This window comes from Astyanax mexicanus, chromosome 1 (genome assembly GCF_023375975.1).
Source record: "Astyanax mexicanus isolate ESR-SI-001 chromosome 1, AstMex3_surface, whole genome shotgun sequence".
Taxonomy (NCBI): Eukaryota; Metazoa; Chordata; class Actinopteri; order Characiformes; family Acestrorhamphidae; genus Astyanax; species Astyanax mexicanus.
The window spans coordinates 42878096-42904402 of NC_064408.1; the positions used below are offsets into that span (position 1 = coordinate 42878096).

At 38.3% G+C, this 26307-nt stretch overlaps 2 protein-coding genes across 8 annotated transcripts in view; both read left to right on the top strand.

Annotated features, from left to right (window-relative positions):
* LOC103045204 (kinesin-like protein KIF3C) overlaps nucleotides 1-13285 on the top strand; it is a 40359-nt gene extending 27074 nt beyond the window's left edge. The window contains exons 7-10 of the mRNA XM_049466998.1: nucleotides 243-359; nucleotides 4310-4418; nucleotides 6116-6282; nucleotides 9212-13285. Coding sequence (XP_049322955.1) covers nucleotides 243-359; nucleotides 4310-4418; nucleotides 6116-6282; nucleotides 9212-9326 — 508 coding nt within the window. The 3' untranslated portion in view covers nucleotides 9327-13285. The remainder of the gene's footprint in view (nucleotides 1-242; nucleotides 360-4309; nucleotides 4419-6115; nucleotides 6283-9211) is intronic.
* A 10609-nt stretch (nucleotides 13286-23894) lies between these two features.
* Nucleotides 23895-26307, top strand: part of dtnba (dystrobrevin, beta a) — a 66602-nt gene continuing 64189 nt past the window's right edge. For 4 of the 7 annotated variants that reach the window (XM_022683171.2, XM_049467057.1, XM_049467061.1 and 1 more), the window contains exon 1: nucleotides 23895-24149. In XM_022683171.2, coding sequence (XP_022538892.2) covers nucleotides 24089-24149 — 61 coding nt within the window. In that variant the 5' untranslated portion in view covers nucleotides 23895-24088. The remainder of the gene's footprint in view (nucleotides 24150-26307) is intronic. The other 3 variants (XM_049467055.1, XM_049467064.1, XM_049467068.1) reach the window with 2 other exon arrangements.

Below are 26307 nucleotides of genomic sequence, written 5' to 3' on the forward strand. Positions count from 1 at the left end.
TAACATATTGCAATATATTGAATCCTAAGTCCTGTTTTGTGATACATATCATAAATTCGACTATACAGCCCTAGTATAATAGAGTGTCAGGAACTACATACACAAGTCTATTAGAGATTACTGAACCACTGCACTCACTTTCAGACGAGTACGTTGATTCAGTTATGCACACAATGCTTCCATTTCCTGTTAGCTACATTAGCCTTGTATATATGCTAATCACTGACATTTTGTGTGTGCAGATATCTGATAATAGAGAATTTCATTCCTCCGGAGGAGAAGAATAAGATAATGAACCGGCTGGTGTTTGACACTGAGGAAGATCAATGGAAGTTCCAGCCTCTCGTCCCTGCAGAGAAGTGAGTGACCTCAACCTTCGTGTGACCGGTGATGTATCCTTGTGTACAAGTCTGAGCCGGATCTGGAGGTCATTTTATGCTTATGCAGCAAATCAGCTCAGAGTCCACGCTATAGCCTGTGCAAGTTGTCTATGCTGAGCGTTTATGTTTGTGCATTGGTGCAGTAAAGCAGCGAAAGAGATAGAAGGCGTCAAATGATATGGGTGAACCAATGAACCACTGAAATTACATATGGCAATGATGGCAGAATGATGCTACCAAATAAAACCAGTCACAGTTGTTGCTGTAAGATTACAGTGCCAGATATGGCATAGGGTACATGGCTATGCATAAGTTACAGTGTAGATTCGACAAAGTAGCATAAACTGGATGGATAAAAGTGGAATCTGTTGTTTTTTCATACAATTTTCAATAGTTTTAAACTGCTTTAAGCAGTTGAAATGAAAATATTAGGCCATTGAAGTTGTATTGACCTTGTACAGTTGTTGTCATACGCATATTAGGAATTCTGAGTCTAATTCTGAGTCTTTTAGCTTTGAAAAATCAATGGAAATTGCATCTGTTGTATAAAAAAATCAGGCTCCCTAGTGGTACCTTCCAGAAACCACTGGTTCTGTCCTTGCTACTGTCACAGCTATTTGTGATCTCAGAGAGTTCCAAAGAGTATAACTGAGAGTAGAATGTCCCTCTATTTATCCCCATTAACCAGAAAGTACTAGCTTAAAGTACTAGGGGTGGGTGATTTGACCCTAAATAGTTCATAGTGCCAGTAGCTTCATATTAAATAACAGAGTGCTTTCCAGACAGAATACTGCTATTATCACAATATGGATTTTTACATCACATTACTGTGATACATTCTATACTGCTGATATAACAGAATATAATTTATAACAGACTATAAATTACTGATATAACAGAATATCAGTTAGCTTTCTCTACAAGTCAAGTCCCAAGTTTCTGAATATCAGTTTAATCCTAGTCTCAAGTCTTCTTAGTTCTAAGTCTGGAGTTTCTGAGCATGCATCCAGCTCTATGAGGTGCAAGTCCAAGTCTGAGTCAGTTTTTGAGTCTCTGTGGGGTGAATTCGAGCTGAATGTATTTGTGTATATTGGTACAGGTTTGATTTAACGTGTGAGTCATTAAGGAATTGATCTACGATGAGTCAGAAGTCAGTATTTTAAGTACAAGTCAAGTGTACAGTCTCGGAGGTGCACGTCCAAGTCAAGTGCTGAGTCGAGTGCTGAGTCTCTGGGCTTTGAGCCTGAGTCGATTTTCCAGTCACTGGCTCCAGTTGAAGTCATTTGAGTCATTAAGCAAAAGTCCAAGTTGAGTCGAGAGTCGGTAGTTTAAGTGTGAGACAGAGATGAGTCACAAGCCATTTATGTGCAAGTCCAATGTCAGTCACAAGTCAGTCAGTTAAGGAGTCATTTAAGCTGCCAGTCTGTCAACATGCAACACGAGTGCAAGTGAGAGTCTGCGACTCGAGTTTCCATCTCTGACATGTGAACTGCTCCTCTGTGTGTGTGTGTGTGTGTGTGTGTGTGTGGCTGCCACATGCTCTGCTCTGCAGGAAGGAAAAGGAGCAGGATAAAAAAGCTAAGCTCCATCTGGGTCATGCAGAATGGCTCTGTGTGTGTGTGGGTGTGTGTAGGAGTGTAGGGGCATGTGTGCATGTAAGATAATTCTATTCGGATATTCACACAATGAAATACAGCAGAATAACCTGGTATGTTTTATTGTGCATGTAAATTGTAATGTAACTCAATTGCATAACTCAAACTCAAAATATTATTGGGTAATTTCTATGTAAATAATTTTACACATTCATATAATGATAGTTTTCCAGTTACTTATCTTATTTTTTTGGTTTCAGTTTATAAATCATGCTTATTTATCATCATTTAAGTAATTTTAATTAATGTAGCCTTATTTTAGTTTTTTTAGTTGTATTTCTTGTTTTTTTACTATTTATTTTATCACACAATTTAATGTAATTCTTCAACTCATTGTATTTTGAAGTGTTTTATATTTGTTTTCCTCTGTTAAATAAAGTTGAAACTTAGGCATGAAAAATTAGATATTCCAGTTTAAATTGAATCCATCATTAGCTGTTAGCTTGTAGCAGAGATATAGAATTATTCCATTTTTATTTGATTTTAATGCAGTGTATTCAGTGGCATATGGGAGAAAATTACATTACCAGTAAAAGGTTTTATAACACCCCATTTTCCTTTATTTTTCCATTTAAGATCCTTAGGTTCAGTCAATAACCAGTAATGGTACAAAATCTAGTGAACAAAGTAACTTACTGCAAGGCAGTAAAAAAATAACAAAAAACTGAACAAAGAATAATTTTTGTATTGTAAAAAATAGTATATTGAAAAAAAAGTAGCAATATATGCAAAATAAACTGATGCATTTAAAATGTCAATTTAAAATGTAAATTTACAAAGCCTTTACCAATTTGCAGCATATAAACAACACACAGCACATTCAGACTTTCATCATAATAACTAGAAAAAATACACAGAAACACAGAGAACTCTGTAACTATTAAAAGTATCGTATTTTTTGCACTAGAAGGCACAATTATATCCTTTAGTTTCAAAAATCGTCAGTGCGCCTTATGTATGAATTCTACCAGTCAGGTTGTAAGGAGCAGTAAAGCCGCTCTTCTGAAGTACAGCTTTATACAGGAGTTTCAGTTTAGTTCTCCAGCACTGAGGCTCGATCAGTATTAGCATTAGCCGCTAACCGTGTTAAATGCTAGCTCTTTTGCCGTTCAGAGGTGAGTATATTGGAATGTAGTCTGTGTGTTTACCGTGTTAAAACAAGCTACAGAGGACAAACTGCTAAGTGCTGTTAACCAAGGCTAGCGCTGCTGCTAACCGCAATAAAATACTGGACATCTAAGCTTATTGTAAGTAAACAGAAGCTTTTTACTCACTCTAATGAACAGTTTTTAGTAGAGAAATCTGTGTAGATTAACATCCAAAAAAAAAAAAAAATTTACCACACCTTATAATCCAGTGCACCTTATGTATGAAAATAGACCAGAAAAAAGGCTTTCAATTTCGGTGCGCTTTATAATCCGGTGTGCCTTAAAAAAAAGTCTTCTTCAGACAATACTGATGAAGCCAGAGAGTAGCGAACACTGTTTCCTGTTACATTTTAAAAAGACTCTTGGAAACTGGAGAAAACTGGTACAAGAAGAGGAAGAGGGCAGCAGTGCTGTACATAAACAATACCTCACTGTAGTACTGAGTACTATAGCTCCAATAAATAAAAACAACACAGTAACACTCTGTATATTTATATTAAAACAGTGCACTCTAGCTGTGAACTGCTTTATTAGTACTACTAATAACAAACTATTAATTACTGTATTTACAGGGTTTTTTGTATTTACAGGCCAGCTGTTTACAGTGTCATTTAAACCGCCCTACTCTGCACTCTGCTCGACCCGCTGCTTAGTGTTTTTGTGACACTCCATTTAGAGCAAGAGTTGATAGTACAGCTTGGCGCTGGTTGAACTGTAACAGAAGCATCTTCTGTTAAATAATACAGTAAATATTCCTCACAACAACAGCGGCTGCTTTTATCTGCTTTTGAGGGGTTGCCAGATCAGAGTGGCACAGTGTGAAAAATCACTGCCACAGATTTCATAATAGCATAATACACAACACAATGTGTGTGTGTGTGTATGTGTGTGTGTGTGTGATAGACAAGAGAGCAAGAGAGAATGGAGAGAACAGAAGACCATTCACTGGCAAAATTCTCTCACACAGAAATGCTTACTCATTCACACACACACACACACACATACCGACTAATTGTGCTTTTCTGTCACTGGAATTAGCATGTTTCTTTTGTCAAAAGAATGTTGACCTCTTTTCTTCTCTCTCTCTCTCTCTCTCTCTCTCTCTCTCTCTCTCTCTCTCTCTCAGTAAGTTCACTCAGATGAAGAGGAGACCCGCCTCTGCAGTGGGCTACAAGCGACCAATCAGCCAGTTTGCCAGGGTTGCCATAGCGATGGGAGCCCACTCCAGATACAGAGTATGATTATTTTTCTTTTCTTGCAAAAAGAGAATAAAAGAGAAAGACAAAATGAAACAAAACCGGAATGACAGCAGGGCAGGAAAAGGGCAGCAGGACTGAGGAAGACCGAGCTAAAAACGAGTCAAAACAGAATGGAGCGGAAAATGCTGAGCTTTGTTTTGCTTTGTTAAGTATTGCATGACTTGGGTCTGGTTTAATCTTTTTATGTTACTGTAACCCTATCTGGACAGGATAAGTTTCTCAGGGGGTCCTGGGGTAATCTCTTCCCGCCCGGAATGACCCTGTATGTGTTTTTCTCAGACATCCTCTAAGAAAACAGGCTGAATTATGTACTGTTTTACACTGAACTCTGTGGTCCTCCGGTAATTTTAGTCACATCCGGATCCACATCTCTGATTTTCATCACCTCGCATTTAATAAAATAGCTATTTGTCCACTTGCCAATAACCGTAATTAGACTTTCCTTGGAGATCCATGTAAACACAACAGCGGAGAACTACAATGGAGGAGCTACTAAACGTGATGTCATGTGACCGAAAAAACTGAAAAACTAACTGCTCCTCCTGATTTTTCAATTGCAGTCCAGATGCAAGAGTTTTATCACTGAGTAGAAGCGTGAAATATTTTTCACAAACGTCCCCCTGAGAAACTACTCCCGTCCGGATAGGACTTTAGTGTTGTTGACGAATTTTATGATAGCTTCTGACAGTTATTAGACATTACTAGACTTGATAAGTCTGGGTGTGTTTAATGATCTAACTATTCTGTTATTATTTGCCAATATAAGTGTTACAAAAATTTACTCATGTAATTAATTACAAATAAATCTTATCACAGTTTCCTACATTTTATGCTGTTACATGCTTTTTAAATGTTATTAATATGTCCTGCCTGTAATTTTAATGGAGGTTTTTATTTCTGGGAATCATTTCTGGTAAGTAAAATATCCTGCCAGCCTTAATTATACATACATGGTGTGGTAGCACAATTTGACTGAATACACCTGTAAAACTTGCATACACAAACCAGGTCGCAAATTGTTTGAGAACAATCTACTTCTCCAGATGACAAATTAGCATTGGAGCTAATAAACAGAGCTTTCAGTGCAACACTGGGATTAAGGTGCAACAACTTTTTTATGCACGGTAAAGGGTTTTCCCAGTTTAGCATCTATGTTTAGAGAAAATCAAAAAACTGTGTCAGACATTCGACCTCTAGTATTACCATCAACCTTGTCATGTTACTATGGCATTGGTGGTTATGTATGATTCCTATGGCCCTCTGACTATATTTGTTTGTGTCTGTTTAAGTGTCTGTTTTTGTGATTAGTGTGTTTGAGTCACAGGATTCACTTCTGTATTATTTATACCTCCCTCTTGGCGACTGTAATTGAGAACTGTTTAGTAGCAGATCAACAGCTCACAATGTATGCCAGCCTGTCTTCAGTACAGCCTCCACACAAGGGGTTAGTTACTACAAAGACCTCCAACAGAAAACAAAGGGTGTTCATTTTTTTGGTAAATTTTGATGGATATTTTACACACAGATTCTATAACAGATTAAAAAGCCTCTTTTCACTTATCATGTTTGTTACTATGCAGATATTTATACATATTCAATCTGAAAAGGTTGTTGTGTTCAAAAACAGGGAACTTTATTATCGATTTTTTCATTGGCTTTGTTCCTCTCAACAGGCTGAGAACATCATGATTTTAGAGCTGGACATGACTCCGCCCACCCTGTTTCAAATGGACTTTCCAAAGGCGAGCTCAGAGGCGGAGCCAAGCCGAGACGTGCTACTGGACAATGCTTCATATAGAGAGAAAACAGGGGCCAGTCGAGTCAGGAAATCTCGGTCATGGTCAGTATGTAATTCAACTACAATACTATTGTGAATCACACTGAAACACTTCATTGTTACTGTAACTGAATACTGAAACAGGGATTACAGAAACAGTACATTCATCTATTAAATTATAAAAAGGAATAGTGCATAACAATAAACTGTTACACTCCATTAACACTGTGACAAACCAAGGCCATAAACATGTTTACATAAGTTGTAATATACGGTACCAGTTTGATATCATTATTGGTTATTATCATGTCAGATACTACAGTTAATAATTCCATTGCAGTTTATGTCAAATGTGCATTTAAAATCATGACATTAGACATTATAGCACTGTTGTGAGAGTTATCAGGTCATTATAACATTTTAACAATTACTGGTAATGATAACATCTACACAGATACAAAAAACTGTAGAGAAAACATTTAAGTTAAACAATTTAATTTCACAATTTTTCACACTTTCATAGTGTATTTTAGCTCATTGGAATTTAAATGGTGTTCAGTGTTAAAATATATATGACCGAGTAAAATATTTCAATGTTACCTGAAATAAACTAATATACTGCCCAGCATGCACAGAGCCAATTTAAGTCTGAACACTATAAAAGCAACAATTTACTCTTTCTTTGTTTGGGTATAGTTGTGTAAAGTCTACTCAACCTTTCTAAGTGTATTACTAGAAACATAATGTTTCTATTGGCTCCTGACCTAGTTTATTTGCATAATGTGCATTTATCCCCTCCCAACCCTAACTCACCATCAGTGTGCAGTCTTGCCCATCCGGGCTACCTTCCCTTGGGTATCCGGTTATATTGTAGAGTGGTATATAAAAGTTTGGGCACCCTTGATAAGTTTCATGGTTATTTTTACTTTATAAATTAATGGTTGTTCGGATCAGCAATTTCAGTATATATCATTTAGCAGATGAACACCGTGATATTTGAGAAGTGAAGTTAAGTTTATAGGATTTACAGAAAGTGTGCAATAATTCTTTAAACAAAATGAGGCAGATGCATAAATTTGGGCACCCTTGTCTGTTAATTGATTTGAATACATTTAGAACTATTTATTGAAACAATTTTTTTTGGTAAGCTCATTGACCCTTGACCTACATACACAGGTGAATCCAGCTATGAGAAAGGGTTAAGGTGCCAGTTGAAAGTTTTTCTACTCTTTCTACACTGCTCAAATTCTTCTAAATCATTTATACAGCGGAAAAGTACAATGTTCTGGAATGATCATCTCAGTCCCCAGACCTGAATATTACTGAAAATCTGTACTGTGATTTAAAGCAGTCTGTTCATGATCAGAAACCATCAAACCTGACTGAACTGGAGATGTTTTGTAAAGAAGAATGATCAAAAATAGCTTTTAGAGCGTTTAGAGACTGTAATTTCTGCAAAAGGAGAATCTATTAAATATTGATGTAATTTTTCTGTTGGGTTGTCCAAATTTATTCATCTGACTAATTTTGTTTAAAGAATTATTGCAAACTTTCTGAAAGTCCTATATTTAACTTTTTTCAGTTCTTAAATATCACTGTGTTCATCTGCTATATGATATATTTAACTGAAAATTGCTGATCTGAACAACCAATGATTTAAAAGGAAAATCATGAAAATTATCAGTGGTGCCCAAACTTTTTTATACCACTGTATATAATGTTTGTTTGCCTGGCCACATTGTTGTAGGATATAAAAGCAAGTTATCATTGACTGTACTGTAACTGTAAGTGTGACAGAGTGCTGGCAATGCACTGAGAGAACTGCAATGCAGTAACCGTGTGCTGGATTAAATTTCTTATGCAGTGGGAAAATGGACTGGCAGAGGGAAAGAGGGACATTTTATCCAGTATTAAAAACCTAAAAAAACACAAAAGGTTGTTTTAGATCAAAACAAAATTAAATGCAAGGTAAATGCAAATGCAAAATCCATACATAACCATGGTGGCTTTGTCCCAAACTGCACATTACTACACTAAATAGATAAGTTAAAATAGTACACCACCATTAGAATAATGCCCTAAAGTGCGTACTGTGTGTTTTTTTAAGTGAAGATGATTATAAAGAAAATGTTGAAATGTTAAAAGAAATATTACTTTTTTGTCATTGTTATGATTCAGGTATTTTAATCAAGCACACAAATATATATATATATATATATATATATATATATATATATATTGTGAATAATCAGTAAATTATTACATTAATAATTATTACATTAGTCAATAAAAAAATAATCATTAGGTGCGGTCCTACAGGTAATTCTTTATTATTTGCATTTAAATAAGTGTAAAACAGACTAATTATATACTAGAATATAATTAATAACTCTAGACTTCTGTTGGGTCATGGAATGTTTAAGGAATTTGTTGTGGATATAGCTGTTTTGAATGGGACAGGAATATTTTACGTGCTAGGCACCTTGAGTTTGGGGGGAAAAACAGTTTATACAGAAGGGGTATTAGTGATTGAAGTTAACAAGAGTCAAACTTTCTGCCTATACTTACTGAAATGTAATAAGTTGCTTGCACAGGTCCGATTGACAGGTATGACACTTTTATAGCTCTGTAGCAATATACATGCAGAGTGTGGATTAGCTGGATGGAATTAGGATTATGGTTGAGGTGTGGGATGCGTGCAGTAATCCAGGATTAGCTGTGTTGGGATTCAACACAGAGACGCATAATCTTTCCTAAGGGTGTGATTAGGATAATTACTGGGTCTGGTTCAGGTCATACTGTGCACCTTTGGTTCAAGAAGTGATTGGACAGACCTGCATTTGTGGATCATTTTAGGAAAAGTTTCAGAACCCCTTCCCCCCTCACAAATCGTGAATATAGCATACAAAGTAGAGACTGTTACTGCAGTAAATCTTAATGTGTGTACTGTACCTGCATTAGGCTACAGTGATGATCTCTGTTTTATGCTCAGGTGCCAAGCTCAGCGACCCGTGTCCTCCTCAAGCTCCACACTCTCTCTGGCATCCTCAGGGTCCAACAGCCTGCCACACCCCCACAGTGCTGCCACAGCGACAGCCCACCAATGAGACTCCAGGGAATGCATCCCTTCTGCACTCCACCAGTGAGGGATGAGCAAGAAGCAAGGACTGGTCGGCCCCCAACATCCTCTTTTTCTGTTTTTTTTTTTTTTTTTTGTGAAAGGTTATATAACACTTGACTCCGTATGGGATACATACTGCGGCCTTTAAAACAAGACTGGCAGAAATAACAGTAAGGAAAGCAGTGCGACAGACAGTCCAAACCATTTGTTTTCGTCTCTTTTCTTATCTCGTCTTTTTTTCCTTCATTTGGGTTATGACCTGACGAGGGTCTTTTTTTTTTCATTTGGGTTATGACCTGACGAGGTTCTGAACACTTGCTGCAGACGGATCAATCAAGATCGATTCGTCTCTGCCTTTTCCAGCATCAGGATTTAGTTGATTGTGTTTTTTTGCTGCCTTTTTTTTTTATTAAGCTTAACACTTAAGCTAAGTCGACTGAATGACCTCAATATGTTTACTACTGATGTGCTGGAAAAAACATGAAAACGCACTGCAGGTCCTATCAATGAGTTCCAGCTGAAAAAAGGAAAAAATCCAAGACTTATTCTAGGGAAAATAATTCTGAAAGCACCCTGGTAAGGATGGACAATCTTCTTTTCCGAAGCTGGAAGAGGATTTTGCCGGAACCGAGGCGATTGGCCAAGCTGCGTGTGCTCACACTAACTTCCCCGTGTGATCTACTGTAAAGAAAAGAGCCGGAAAGGAGAGATGGGAGGACTACAGACGAGTGCACCACAAGTCACTCACTCTATTTCTCCTGAGATCGGCCTGCATGTTTTACTGTGTGTGTGTGTGTGTGTGTTCAAGTGATTTGGTTCAGGGTTGTGGAACAGGGTCTGGATTCAGTTCTGTCGGCTGGGTCAGTTCTGTAGAAGTACGGTTTAAAAATAAGTGTTCTAGAATGGCTGAGTGTTCTAGAGTGGTTCTATGAAGAACCACGAAAACTCAAAAATCATTTGGATTGGATTTGGTGGAAACCTTTGCACATGCTTCTGTATAAAGCTTTTAAAACAATTGGTTCTACAGTATATAGCACCAAAAAGGGTTATCAAAGAACCCATTTTTGCATAGGGTGCAGTACTAAGTATGTGATCTATGGGTACAAATAAGTATAATAGGACAGAAGAACTCACTGTAATGTGCCAGTTGACCATTCAGTGCACCGTCCCCAAATATGTATGTCCCTTTGGAGCAGCTCTATTTTGATAGGTTGCACAAGCTTTTCACTCAAATGTCCTTTTCAACCTAATGAGAGGCTGTTGTGTTCAAAATGTCTAAATAAGTCCAGTCAAACTGCACAGACTACTGTAGGGCTGTTAGATTCCCAAAATTCTGCAGTGATTGAAAACAAGATGGTGGGAATCCCAGTCAAAAGTTTCTACAGCCAGTCCAGAGAGAAACGTGGGCCATTATGTTTGAAACTAGTTCCTTTACATTCTGTAGAGAGCTGAAATTTTGTTTTTGGAGCCAATAAAAGTATAATATTCAGTACATAAACCACTTATAAACTGTTTTATAATTATCATGGACAAATTAACCAAACATCTTGACATGTGACTTTGTGGGTTGCCACAAAGTCTTCAGTTCCTCCAGATGTCACTTTAATTATATGACCTATTTGGACGAAGATGCCCCTGATTTTTCTCTGTAAGCTTTGGGTGGATAGGGTGTTATAGAGCTGCTGTGGTTGAATATAAGTCACTTTTATGGGTACAAATGACTACAGAGGAATTCAAATGGATCCAGAGCTTTTTGAACTCTGGAGTTCTCAGTTCTCAAATGAATGGAAACTTAGAATCAACACTTTTTGGTTCTATTATGAAACCCTACTGTGCTACAAAATGCCGGTAGTTTATAGACACACTCTACATATATTATCATACAAATATGACACAAAGTGCTAAACTTTTTTCTTAAGTTGAATAAGGTGCTACAAAGGATTTTCAGAGAGACATCATAGAAAAACCTTGTTTTGGTTTTCTTTTTAAAAACTTTCCACTTGATAGTTCTTTTAGGAACCATTTTCATAAGTCATCATTTCCCCAAAGTTTAGCATTTAAAAATAGCAAGAAGAGCCCACATTCATCCATGTTTTTAAACATCACATCTTATAAACCACAGAGTGTATATGAAATTCCTAAATTAGTTTATGATCTCATTTATAACCATTAAATAGCTACATTTTAGATATTCATGAACAGTTTCTATTTGCTATTTTCTGGAAATCGTCTAATTCTAAGACTCTTTCAAATTAGTCTTGGTACTTTAGTCACTGTGGTACCACTTTACTATAATTACTAGTTTGCAGCTGTAATTATTGGAAAGGATCTTGATTTGAAGTGATATCTATGGCTCCCAAAGAACCATTGTTTTGAAGTGGTACCTGTAAGGTGGTACACATTGTTTCCAAAAACTTACACCATAAACTATTTTACTATAAAGGTGTTTCCCAAGGTTCGTAAAGAATAATTGTTGTAAAGTGTTACTGTATTTTTTGCACTATAAGGTACACAGGATTATAAGGTGCATTTTATGTAACACTAGTAACTAGTAATAGGAACAGGGGTGTCACCATGTTTTTTTTCTAATTCAGCAGGAAAGCTAAGCTAAGTAAAACTGTAAAAAAAAATCTGTAAAAAACTTTTCAGACAAGTCAAACAAGCACTGGGTGTGAATCTACACAGATTTCTGTCCTGAAACCTGCTTATTTGGGTGAGTAAAGTGCTTCCGTTTAATGACAACAAGCTTAGATTTACAGATTTCCACTGAAGTTGGAGCATTAGCATTGGCCGCTAATCGTTAGCCTTCCGACAGCGCTACACTGAGGAACCCTGAGTGCTTGGGTAAGACAGGGCGATATTAGCTAGCGGTTCATACCACATAGCTTGTTTTACCATAGTAAACACGCAGACTACAGTCAGATATACTCGCCTCTGAATGGCAAAAGAGCTATCGCTGTGGTTAGCGGCTAATGCTGCTCCGGTAGTGCTAACCAGGGTTAGCAGCAGGCTACAGGCTGATAATACTCACCACTGAAATCTTAAAAGCTAGCGCTTAGCGTGGTTAATGGCTAATGCTAAGACTGCTGGAGAATGCTGCACTTCAGCAGAACGGTTTAACTGCTCCTTACAAACTGACTGGTAAAATTCATTTATAAGGATTATAAGGCGCACTGATGATTCCGAGGAAAATTAAAGGATTTGAAGTACACTCTATAGTGCAAAAAAAATACAGTATTTTGTAAAGTTTATTCAGTAAGATGCTTTGCAAAGATTATAAAGAACTATCATAAAGTGGCACCAATTATTATGTAGGGAACTATTAGAGGTTCTTCTGTGGTATGGCTCTTAAAATCCTCCTGTTGTATCAGTATACGTTTTACATGTAAACCATGGTGACCTCATTTGGAGTCTCCCAAGATCAGCGAAGCAGCCAGTGTTATTCCAAACACTATTTCCAGTCTTCAGACAGTGGATCAGGTATCTGTTGTCAGAATGAAAACCTGCAGTGGCTCTTTATGGAACCGACTGGTGACTCCTGGAACAGGAGGATCTGTTCTACCTTTTCTAATTCTATGTGGGGTTCGTTTCAGCTCAGCTTAGACCTTTACATTGCTGCTCAAACCCAAAGCAATGCGACAACATGACTAGACGCATGACTAAAGACTGGACAGCATACACACACAAAAGAGAAACTTGCTCTGACTACTGAACACATCCAGAGATACTTCACACACACAGCTTTCACACACCTGACTGAATCAGCCATACACTCCAGCCGACAGCCCGCCTCCCTGACTGTAACTGTATAGGTAGATGAAGTTCTGTTTATGCATAAGGACTGTGTGTGTTTAAAATTGTGTGTTACTGGCTAAAAGACTGTAAGATATCTCTGAATTACTGAATTAAAGGATGAGCTCGCTGTTAATAAATGGAAGGAAAACATCTCTTTTGGGAAGGTGATCTTGTCTTTTTTTTATATCCATGCAGACATTACATTTCTGCTTCTCTGCTCCATGTTACTTACATTTTTTTTTAATAATTTTTGGCCCTTTCGCCTTGCATGGAGACACTGACCATACCATCTAGTGGTCACATGACAACATTATACTCACAAAATGGTCAGAATCTCAGTCAAAAGTTTCTACAGCCAGTAACTTGAAAGAAAATAAAAAAACTAGTGTTGCTAGACATGACTGCTAAAGCCTAGTCCGAGTCAAGACCAAGACCAGATTACGATTTAAAAATAAAAGTTTAAATTCAAATTCCATTCATTCTTATTCTAAACTTAAAAAAAAAAAACAATCACAATTTTCCCCTTTAAACAGCTCATCCCTTAGGTTAGCTAGCTTGTCACTAATGTTATCTAGTTTGTCGCCAACTTTAGTTCTCTTTTTGATAACATTAGTATTTTAGTTCGCTCATTGCTACGATTAGCTAGCCCATTGCTAACGTTAGTTCTCTCCCTGATAACATTAGTATTTTAGTTAGCTTGTCGCTAACTTTAGTTCTCTCCTCAATAACATTAGTATTTAGTTAGCTTGTTGCTACAGTTAGCTAGCTCGTAGAAAACTTTAGTTCTTTCCTGAGAACATTAGTATTATAGTTAGCTTGTCGCTAAGGTTAGCTAGCTTGTTGCTAAATTTAGTTCTCTCCCCAATAACATTAGCATTGTAGTTAGCTTGTTGCTACGGTTAGCTAGCTTGTAAATAACTTTAGTTCTCTCCCTATAACATTAGTATTTTAGTTAGCTCGTCGCTACAGTTAGCTAGCTTGTTGCTAACTTTAGTTCTCTCCCCAATAACATTAGTATTTTAGTTAGCTCGTCGCTACAGTTAGCTAGCTTGTTGCTAACTTTAGTTCTCTCCCCAATAACATTAGTATTTTAGTTAGCTCGTCGCTACAGTTAGCTAGCTTGTTGCTAACTTTAGTTCTCTCCCCAATAACATTAGTATTTTAGTTAGCTCGTCGCTACAGTTAGCTAGCCCACTGCTTAAGTTGGTTATCTCGCTGGTTTGCACTTACTTCTTCTTGTGCTTTCTTTCTAGGTGTCTGGAAAAATGAATCGTGGTCCCCGAGCTCACAATGATTCACACAACCTTTCGGTCTGTTTGAATGAATTGTTGATGTTCAGTAACGATAGAAAAAAGGTTCAGTTTTTAATGAACTTCACCTCAGACAGAGGACTCTGACTCGGCCAGTCTCGTCCACAGTCTCAGAGTCCACCTCACTCCAAAACCAAGACAAGAACAATTTCAAACAAGCTCGAGTCCAATACGAGGCCGAGTACAACACTACTAATAACACTGGAAATGTATTGTTTATTGTTCTCCTTGTAATCTCCAAGTAATTGAAATAATATTGATTTTCATTTTTTTTAAATGCTGCTAATATGACAGATTCTGCTCACTAATGCTGCATTAAAGGCTTTGTCTTCAGGAAAGAATAGCTGTCAGTAAAGCATCTCCTCATTTTCCACCCCTGACTCTTCACCACATAAGCTGATGAAGTAAACTGTCAGGCTGATGAATGGTCAGCTTAATGTCTGGCATTCAGAGAGGCTTTCAGGCTGTCATGTACTGCAGCTGGATTTACTGGTGTCCCTTATTTATTTAATATTATTTTATTAGAACATCATTTTAAATTACTTTCACTGTCCACTGTTACTTCTAAAGGTCACTGGTCACAAAAAATGGATTAATGAAGGTTGCTTAGCTGTAAGCTTGTAACAGAATCTTACATCCCAGTGATTAACCATAATTTACAAAGTCCACACTTGTCCAAGAGGGTTGCTACTAATGTTATTAGCAATGCATTTTTGTTTGTGTTAATATGTCTAAAACCACCAAATGTACAAAGGTTTTAATCAGATCTGGTGCACTGCTGCAGCACCCTTAGGTAATTAGCACTTTTTTAGGAGTTAGTTTTGTTTACTTAGCTTAGCCCCCCCCCCCCCACCAACCAGCCAGTGGCGAGACATACTGAATTAGAATGAAAAAAAAAATGGTGACACCCCTGTTCCTTACTAGATTTGCATAATGCACCTTACAATTTGGTGCACCTTATGTATGAAAATGACCCAGAAACTAGCACATACTGTTTCCACTCAATGACATGTGACAAAACACATGGGGTAGGATGTAGTATCTTGTCCGATGACTTTTGCTATGTCCCACTGAAACTAAAGAATGCCGCACATGTACATGTTATTTGTGCATGTGAGTCGCTTGGACAAATCTATAGAGGAATGTTAAATGCCCACAAGACTTTAGGATTAAAATGCACCATCCATCTGACCCCCACTATCAGACCTTACTCAAACTTCCAAAATTCTTATTGTAATTCACGCTTTGCAAGAAGCACACTGGCCAGCATTTAACCTTACTCACAAGATAACACCTCACAGCTTATACAGGTGTGGGCATTACCAAGCCGTTCCCTGAAGAAACATTCATGACCAATTTACATTGTGCTATCCCATGACCTTTGGCATGTGTATGGAATGGCGAAAGGTGAGTGAATGAGAAACAATGCTTAAAAATTAAATTAATGACATACTAAGACTCACATTGACTTTTAATGCCTGCAAAGCATGCCATGTCCAGAATTACATTTCTAAACTCATTATCTATGTTTTAAAGACATTTCCACAGACTATTGTTTCTGTACTTTAGATGCTTTGAGGTCAAATGACTGTGTTGTGTGAGGCATGCCAGTCTAGAGGCCGCAGTAAGACAATATCTCTATCTCTCGTCAGGCCTCGCAGAGCTGAATCAGGTATTTGGATCCGCCCATTAATAATTAACACCCACACAAACACACACTCACACATACAATCTCTCATTACGGTTAATCGGCGGGGGTGGATGGGGGCATGTTCTCTTTAACCTCCACACAGGGTCACTTCCCTTTCATGGAGCATCGCACTGATGAGCATCGCGTGGGGAGCGCTCAGTAAAAGCTGAGTGGGTCAGGTTGCTGTAAACACACACTTTGTGAGTGACAAGCTTAGTGTAAGTGGGACATGTCTTTGTACGTGTGTGAGTATGTGTGTGTAAGCCTGAACTACCTTGAGAAAGAGATATCGCTGTCAATGGAACTTTACCTGGAAAAACAAACAAACAAATGAATTTTTAGGCCATCAGCTGCTTATCTGGCATCACAATGAATGCGGTCATGGCTCTACTTAATAAAACTCAACATATTGGCCCATGTATAAAACCAAGCACCTTTGCTTCAACAAACATTAGTGCTGCACGATATTGGAAAAAAAATTACATTGCAATGTTTTTGTTTCGGTGATATGTATCAATATTAAACAATGCAGGACCCATCAAGTCACCAGCCCCGCCCCCACCGGCACACTGTCGAGCTGATTCAGCTTTAGAGTCAGCTGAGCACTCAAAACCTGAGGGAAACATCAAAACAACAATAATTGTTCCTTTACTCGGGCATTTAAATGGCCTTTTAAAAGTGAAATAAAAAAACGTGAATTCAGCTGTAGCTGAAAATATCTGCGCAAAACTGTGCTGAACTGAGGTGCACAGCTTTCAAAAGGCTGTCAGGCTGTTTACAACCAGGTGCCAATGGGGAGGCCATGCAGTTACCTCATGTTCACGCCCGCTCCCCCTCATGCTTCTTAGGCAGCAGCAGCCTATCACTCACGCAGACACAGAGACAACGCTGTGTATCTACTTCTTGTCTCAAGAATCAAAACATTGCAACAGGATGTGTTTGATTTAATTGCCTTAGGTGACATCACACGTCCTGCGATGTGACTATTATTGCACATGCGCACATCACCATGACGATGCTTGATAGCAATAGACGATAATTCTGAAAGCAAGCAAGCATCCAATTTCTAGCAGCATGCATTTGATTCTTGCCATAGTTGGTCATGCTGGTTGACCAGCTTGGACTTGCAGATCATGTTGCTCAGCAAGCTTGTTTTTTTTTGGTAATACTGGAGATCTAGTTTGATTAGGTTGATCATGCTTATGGACAAGCTAAACCATCAAATTCAAACAACATCTTGTATTTTTTTCAGCAGAGAATCCGACTTGATTCAGATAATGGAAGGTTTGCTATTGGCTTATCAGCTGAATGTGGTGTTTGCTGGCTGGAGCAGAAACACTGGACTGTGCAGTTGGAGAATTTTAGGCCTGTGTGTGAAGGCTTAGACTGGGTCTGTTTACACCAGAATCTGAGTCACTACTGTAGCTGCTGAAGGAGAAGAGCACAAGAAGAAGTGGAGAGGGGGGCCGGATGAGGGAGAAGATCATCAGAGATAATGGGAGAGAGAGAGAGAGAGAGAGAGAGAGAGAGAGAGAGACAGAGAGAGAGATGGTTAGAAGAAGCTCTTGCTGGAATCTGAAGGGAAGCTGAGCTGCCACGGTGGGAATGGGAACAGAAATCCATCTGTTTCCATGACAACCCCCTTCCCCCTCGGCTGCTCTTCATTCCGCAGCATCACCACGTTTACTATTCGTTTATTTGTTTATTTAGTGTGTGTATATTTTGCTCTGTCCCTCCCACCACTACTGATTCACATGGGTGAAATTCTTCCACAACGCAGTCCATTAATAATGGAGACAAAGCATTTGCATAATCACTTGAAAACCTGATTATACAGATGCTGTTAATTTTCCAAAAATAAGAACGCATCCCACACCATCATGAGCCAAAACACTGCATGCATTATTCCACTGCTATTAAATAATCCAATAATTATCTAATAATTATCTCAGGTTAAACATTCAATGTTTTTTCTCTTTTAACCAGGTTAAAGGTTAAAACTGTCTCTGGTTTTAAAGAGACAACATGACCCCAAATATCATACAGACTTCAGTAAGTCAGAATTCTCTGACAAATATAAATCCACTCACAAGGTCACCTAAAGGTCCTTCTCGCACAGATTTGGACAGTTGTGTGTGTCAGTGCTGCTGTGTGCTGATAGAGGCCGCATGCGCAGTCCAGCTTCAGGCTTGCTGTCTTTCTCTGTGCCACTGCTGCCCTCTGCTGGACAAATAGTTCCCCAGTCTGGGTTCACCTGGGTTCATTTATTATGTATTAAAAGGAAAACGTGATCAAAACTTCTCAAAACATTATGTGTTTTTTTGGTATAAAACACTTTGTTCTGGAGAAACATACTGAATCAGAATTGTTCAGAGTGGTGGTGCATGGACTAAAACAGAAATTATTATCAAATGCACTATTTAATGTTTTATCATAGTAGATTTTTTATGTTGGAAGGGTACATGTTGTTTAGGGCTGCAACAATTATTTAATATTATCGACTCCAAAAGTAAAGAAATACCCACTGGCTAATCGACTAATCGAAAAAAATAATCATCACATTAGTTGATTACCAAAATAATAATTTGTTGCAGCCCTAATGTTGTTGTGAGATAAATGCTGGGACAAGGGCAACAAATGGCTGGAATAGTGACTCAAATTGGGTATGACAAAGGAGCTTTTTAGAGAGGCACAGTCTCTCAGAAGCAAAGATGGGCTGAGATTCCCCAATCTTGTGTAAAACTGCATCTGAAATTTGTTGCACAATTTCAGAAAAAAAGGTTCTTTAATGTAAAATTGCCATAATTGTGGATATCCCACCATAAACATTACATACAGTAATATCCACAGCTTAAACTAATACTAAAACTAATACCAGACTCTAATAATCTTAAAACATCCCTTTGCACAAGGGACAAGATTGATGGTTAATTTTAAATGCTGGTGACCCTTGGGCCCTCAGTTGGCACCCAAAATGAACTGGCACGATTCTGTTCTGGAAATCCCAGAATAGGCTCAGGAACACTTCCAGAATTTATTGTCCATGTAGGCTAAAGCTGTATCATGCAAAAAAAGAAAACAATATGTTACATTATATTACATTACAGGCCAAAGGAAAATAGTTGGATATAAGATGTAAGGAGGGGAAGAAGGAAATGAGGTTAGAGTTGTTAGTATGTTAGACACAATCCAACACAATCATATAACACAATCTTTTTGAAGTTTGGAGGCCTGTAGCGATTGCAGAAAAAAGGGATTTGCTGACCCTGTGGTTCCCACACGCTTCCACTTTGTTATAACAGCTCTGACAGCTGGCTGTGGAATATTTGGTAGTGAGGAAATTTTACAACTGGACTTGTTGCAGAGGTAGCATTCCTATCACGATACCACGCTGTAACTCACTGAGCTCCTGAGAGCGAACCATGCTTTCACTGATGTTTGTAGAAGCAGTCTGCATGCCCAGGTGCATAGTTTTATGCATATGTAGCCATTGAAATCTTGAAAACATTGAAAGCTTTTAGCAATATAGTACATGTCAAAAAAAAACCTTTACAACATCTTACAGCACTTGTTTAGAAGGATAAGGCTACAGACCTGACAAGTGAACCACAAAAGCACATCCTAACACATCCTGGCCTTGTTTAAAAGAAGAGTTTAAAGGTGTCGTCCCGCTAAAATTCATGCCTCGTCAGATAGGAGCTAACAGCGCTAGAAACAACATATTTGTGCAAATATCACATCAGCTAAGTCTAGATCAGTGGCTGAACTGCACTTAGCAAGGCATTACAGTATATGTTGTAAAGTAACATATGACATATGACATAACATATAAAGACCGATAAAGTAATGTAAAAAATGTTTTTAACTGTTGTCCGTCTGGCTGCCTCACAGTGCTGTTAGCCAATCAGAGGCAATATGTTTGCATGTATAAATATTCATTAGCGAGAGCCCAATTCTCCACTGGACTAAAGAAGCACATTTTTCACAAAAAAAAAACAGCTTACATGACATTCACTCAGACTAGAGATGACAAACAGACGTTTTAAAATGAATGAAAAAAACGATGGAATTTGACGTTTAATTACCTCTGGAGTACAGAACATTCCTGCCTTACACAAACTTATTTTAGGTGGGCTCTGGAAACACTGAAACCATGATCAAGACGAGAATGTGAAGATGGATAGCTGGATCTTTATATACAGTCATTGGAATGGACAGATGGAAGTTTCTGCTTCTGTCCACCAGATGGCGCTGCAGAAGCGTCTTTATAGTTCACTGTTAAAACACCAAATAAGGCTTCCTGTTTCTGCAGCGTCTGCACAGCCTGTGTGTAATTTAGGAACCTCACAAACACACACATACACACACACACACACACACTGCTTCTTTCACTTTCTCAGTGTCTTGCTCTCTCACACATGAACAGGAACACACACTTTTGTTTTGGCTCACCACTGAAGTTTAGTTAATGATCCACTATCTGTGACCTTACTATAGTGTCTGTGTGTGTGTGTGAGAGAGAGAGAAACACAGAGAGAGAGAGAGAGAGAGAGAGAGAGAGAGAGAGAGAGAGAGAGAGAGAGAGAGAGAGAGAGAGAGAGAGAGAGAGAGAGAGAGAGAGAGAGAGAGAGAGAGAGAGAGAGAGAGAGAGAGAGAGAGAGAGAGAGAGAGAGAGAGAGAGAGAGAGAGACCCTCATAAAAGGAAAAGAGTTCACAGTGTCATGACTGTGTGGAATGTAATGAATGTAGCTCGGCACACACACACTGTACCTATAGCATCTCAAAATGACTAACACACTTGCTTGAACTGTAACACTACAGTTTTTGGACACCTGTACTTTTAGTGTTTATCCCTCTTTTTTTAGTTGTGTTCTCTACTCTTCGTGAATGATTTGATTGCATTCAGATCAGACAGGTGAGAGCACCTGTGAGGTGAGGTACTGTAAGTTTCATCACTCCTAAAGGTATAATTTACTGCATGGAGTTGTAGTCTTGCTCATTTTCTGTATTGCTCCAATATACTGTAAACACCAAGGTCAGTATCCAGCATAACTACTGATACCATAAAAAAATCCTACTCACACTCTATTTCCAAATGTTTTTGGATACCGCATCTAATAAAGGCATAGCAAAATACTATTTGCTCAGTTGCACCCACTGCAGACATGCACAGCTTGTCTAATCCCCTTAGAGAAGTACAGTCAATAGAATAGGACTCTCTGGAGCAGAAAAGCATAACCATTTTGATACCATGTCTAATGCCAGTTCTGGGATAGAGGGGTATAAAGCCCCCAGTATTGAGCTGTGGAGCAGTGGAAATGTGGAACTATGTTCTCTGGAATAATTAAACTCTATCCAGTACTTCTGGTACCAGGATGGGTTGGGCAGTTGAGGGTGAAATGGGTGATGGTGGTCCAACATACTGACCTAACTAATGCTCTTGCTGCTGAATGCAATCGAATACTGGTGTTTAATATAATTTCAGATGAAACAGTGAATGAGCAGGACTCCCAATACTTTTCTCTATTTTTAGACTCTTTGGCCCGTTTTCCGCTCTACAACTGAGCACTCTCGCTGCTTTTAGACTCTTTGGCCCATTTTCTGCGCCACAACCATGCATTCTCGACCCTTTCTGACACCTAGCATTTAAACTTTAAATCTCACATTATAAAAACCTGCGGACCAACTTTTATTTAATTTCTAAAATACCTTGCGGGCCACTTCAAAAAAGGAAACGGGCCACAAATGGACCGTAGTTTGGACACCCCTGCCATACAGCATTAGGCTCGAGTGAGTATTACTCTTATCAACTATCTCTCTCTCTCTCAAAAAAATTGAATATCATTGGAAAGATACTTTATTTCAGTAATTCAGTTCGAAATGAGAAACTCGTATATTATATAGATGTATTACACACATGATGTGTCTCTCCAAACCATCACTGATTGTGGAAACTTCACACTAGACCTCAAGCAGTTTGGACTGTGTGTCTCTCCACTCTTCCTCCAGACTTTGGTCCCATGATTTACAAATGAAATGTAAAATTTACTGATGGTCAGTGAGGTTTTGGAGAGTCATGTCATCTGCTGCTGTTGGTCCACTGTGTTCCATCAAGTCCAAAACCTTACAGCACTTCAAGCTTCCCTCTGCTGACAACTTTTATGGAGATGCAGATTTAAATTTCCAGCAGGACTTGGCACACTGCCCACACTGCCAAAAGCACAACAGTTGGGTAATATTCTAATTTTCAGAAAAACTATTTTTTGTGTTTTCATTGTCTGTAAGCCATAATCATTACCAATTATATATAAACTCTTAAAATAGATGTATAATAAAATATAGATGTATAATACATATATATATGTTTCACATTTTAAACTGAATTACTGAAACAAAAGAAACTTTTCAATGATATTCAAATTTTTAAGAGGCGCTAGTATATATATTGCTCTGGAAAAACTAAGGGACCACTGCAAAATCAGTTTCTCTGATTTTACTCTTTATAGGTATATGTTTAAGTAAAATGAACATTGTTCTTTTATTCTATAAAATGTATTCTATAAATACATATCTCCCAAATTCCACATAAAATATTGTCATTTAGACAACATGTCTCTGAAATTCCAAACCAAAATTTAGCATTTATTTGCAGAAAATGAGAAATGGTCAACACCAAAAAACAAAAAATGCAAAATGAAACAACTATGCTAATAAAACAAGGAAGAATAACCATGATTTTTTAATCATAGCTTCAATGCGTCTTGGCACTTTTCACCAGTCTTACACTACTTTTGGGTGACCTTATGTCACTCCTGGTGCAAAGATTCAAGCAGTTCAGCTTTATTTGATAGCTTGTGATTATCTATCTTCCTCTTGATAACATTACAGAGGTTTTCAATGGGGTTCAGGGCTGGAGATTGGGCTGGCCATGACAGGGTCTTGGTCTGGTGGTCTTTATCCACACATTGATTGACCTAGCTCTCTCCAGGTCTCTGTCTAACCATTAGACGCCAGGTGTTTGGCAAAGCTGAAAATTGGACTCATCAGAGAAGATAACCTTACTCCAATCCTCTATGGTCCAATCTCTAGGAGCCTGTTATGAAGTGTTCTTGCCATGCACCCCAACTGCCGTTTGCCATTCCTTTTGTAGGTCACATGATGTCATCCGGCGGTTGCTGACTGACATTTGAAGAAGACGGTCATTCCGGTCAGAGGAGAGTCAATTTAACCCTCGAATCGAGTTCTTCTTTTCCTCATTCAAGACTTTGTTTTCAACTCCTTTGGCATGGTTAATAGTTATTTTTTAAATTTCAATTACCTTTGAGCTATTCCTAGCACTTGTTTTGCCATCCAGCTTGTCCCATTGCAAGATGATTGTGATGACCACAGCAGTGTTTTTTTTTATACATTTCCTTGTTAAATAAGATTTGGTTAAGGTGATCACCTAATCAGAAGCACATTAAGTAGAATGAGGTGTACATAGGTTGGAATTCAACTGACACTGGAATGGAATTGCTGTCATGCATGTAGAGATGCTGATTTTTAGAAAACTTTGCATTTGTCTCTTTTTACAGAGTTGTATATATATAAATATTTTTTTTTTTGTTATTATTTTCATTATTATTTTCTATCCCTCTATTTCTTTACTGCTTTAGCAATCATGCATTCAACCCAGAGAGAGAGAGAGAGCGAGAGAGAAAGAAGGGGGTTGGTTGTTGATGTTTCTTCCCCCTGGTGTGTGTGTGTGTGTGTGTGTGTGTGTGTTAGTAAGTAAGTGTGTGAGAGAGAGAGAGAGATCCAGCATGTTGAGTCTGCGCTCCTTGTACTCACTCCCCCGGAGCTCCCGGTGTTAGAGCAGCCCTGTGCCCGGGCTCAGAGCGCCTCTGCCCGGCTTGGAATGAGACCCCGGGCCGCCGCCGCCGCTCGCAGCCCCGCGTGAGCAGCAGCAGTCGGATGCCGGAGCAGCTGGTAGCTGGTAGAGCTAACTCACCTCAACCTGCGGAAACCAGCGGCGGTGAGTCCCACAGCGCTTCTAACTTCACTCCTGAGAAAACTCCTACTTTACTGCTTACTGTAGGCAAATTAAAGCGGCAAATCCGGCCCAGTCTCCGGTTTCAGACTCTCTTTCCGCCGCTCCGCTGTGGAGTGTGGAGTTTCTTGGTTGGGACAGAGTTAACGTTTTTTTGTTTGTTTTTTACCAACATGGCCGCTCGCTTTTACTCTGACTTCTCTCGTTTCCTCGAGTAAAGCTCGAGTGTTTGAAGAAGTTTCAGAAGCTTTTATACTGGTTTCTCTGAGTTTTGAGGCTCTTCGCTCGCCGGGAGCCTCAGGTTTAATTATATTATGAAAGCCGAGTTTGTAATGCTCTGCTCAGACTCGCTGATCAGCGGATAACAGTCCGCTCCATTCATCTATCTGACTGAAGAGCTGCTGATGAGCCAGGGAACAGCCTGAGCTCACAGTCTTCATTTAATACTGTCTCATATTGCGAGATCTGATGAGGTACTACAGGACTGTGCTGGGTTTCAGAGTGAGAAGCTTGATTTGAATGAGAGGAAAACCAGTGAGAGAGTGTTCAGTGTTTGTTTTGATTCAAACGGGGACAAATTAACGGACTTCTGACAGGAGAACAGGGACATTTTACATTTTGGGGACCTTTTTTTGTTAACTAGTAACAGGTCTGCATCCAGAGATGCATGAGGAATGAAGTAGAAATACTTCACTACTGTTCTTAAGTAACTTACTAAAATGCTGTACCTGTATCTACTAGAGTATTATTGTTTAATACTTTTGCTTCGATACATTATGTGCTGCATTGTTAATCGTTACAATTATAAAAATGTTAGGAATCATTCCAAACCAATATCATCACTGCCAGAGTGTAGACGCTCTGCATCATCACCTGGAATGATGAGCTATTCATCTTTAAGAGAATCAAGCGATCAAGGCCGCCCATTCTGCTTTTTACTCTGCAAACTTTTGACTGCTTTCTGTAATAACTCCACAACACAGTACTTGTACTTTTACTTTCAGTACTTGAGTAATAAATACTCAGTTTAGTACTTTCAATACTTAAGTGTAAAAAATGTTGAAATATTTAGTACTTTTGCATAAATGTGGTGTTTAAAGAACACTTCAATTTCTACTGAGGTCACTTTTTTGGTAGAGCAGTACTCCTAATTTTGATCAAGTCTGTCTCTCTAGTACTCCATATATGTCTGTCTGTAACTAATGATTATTTTGGTTGTCGACTTATTTTTGTAGTCTGCGACAATTTCTGCCATCCTCTTAATCACTGCTTTCTGTGAGCGAGCATGGCTCCTGTTCCAAATCACGTTTTACCTCACCTTCTCAATTCTGCACACCTGTGAATTCCCGTATCTTAAATGATTATGTTAATGCATTGAAGTTACATTGATCTCCAACATCAGGTACTTTGTTTGTTATTTGTACTATGTTCATATACATTGCACTTTTTTCGTGTAGGAAGGGGCATTTAAAACACAAACAGAAAACTTGGGGTTAATAGCATAGTCAAATGTATTTGTTTGATCTGATTGAGTCAGTGTACCTCTTCCCCTTTGCATTTATGCCCCCAGGACTTTGTCACACTTCTATAGTAAACATAAGTGATTATGATGACCAGTAATTGTTGCAGTCATACTACAGAACCATATTTATTTTCAAAGGTTACACTCTCCAGTAGAACTGTTTTTGTGTTAAAATGATTCACTGAGTGTTGAAAGGACTGGTGCACCACCAAAAACTGTCCCTATCTGATTTTTAGAATTTTGATTCTAAATTTGAGATCTGACAGCATACCCATATCTTTCCTGACAGAAATGTTGGATGTGGACAGGATTACATTATTATATTTTAAAATAATAAATATTCTGACTTCGCTACTATCCCCCCCAAGTATTTTTTCTGTATTGAATTTCATATAATGCAATTTCATATAAAGGTTATAAAATATAAATTATAAAATATAACAGGAAAGAGTGGTTGCTTTTCTTGGCTGAAAAAAGTGGAACCTTTTGGTCTTCTGCTGTTGTAGTACATCCTCTTTTGAGGTAAAGATGTCTTATAATGCCTTAAAGCCATTTTAGAAAATTCCAACCAAAACCCACTTAAAAAGAAATCCTGCTGTATTTATGACCCCCAAAGCATAA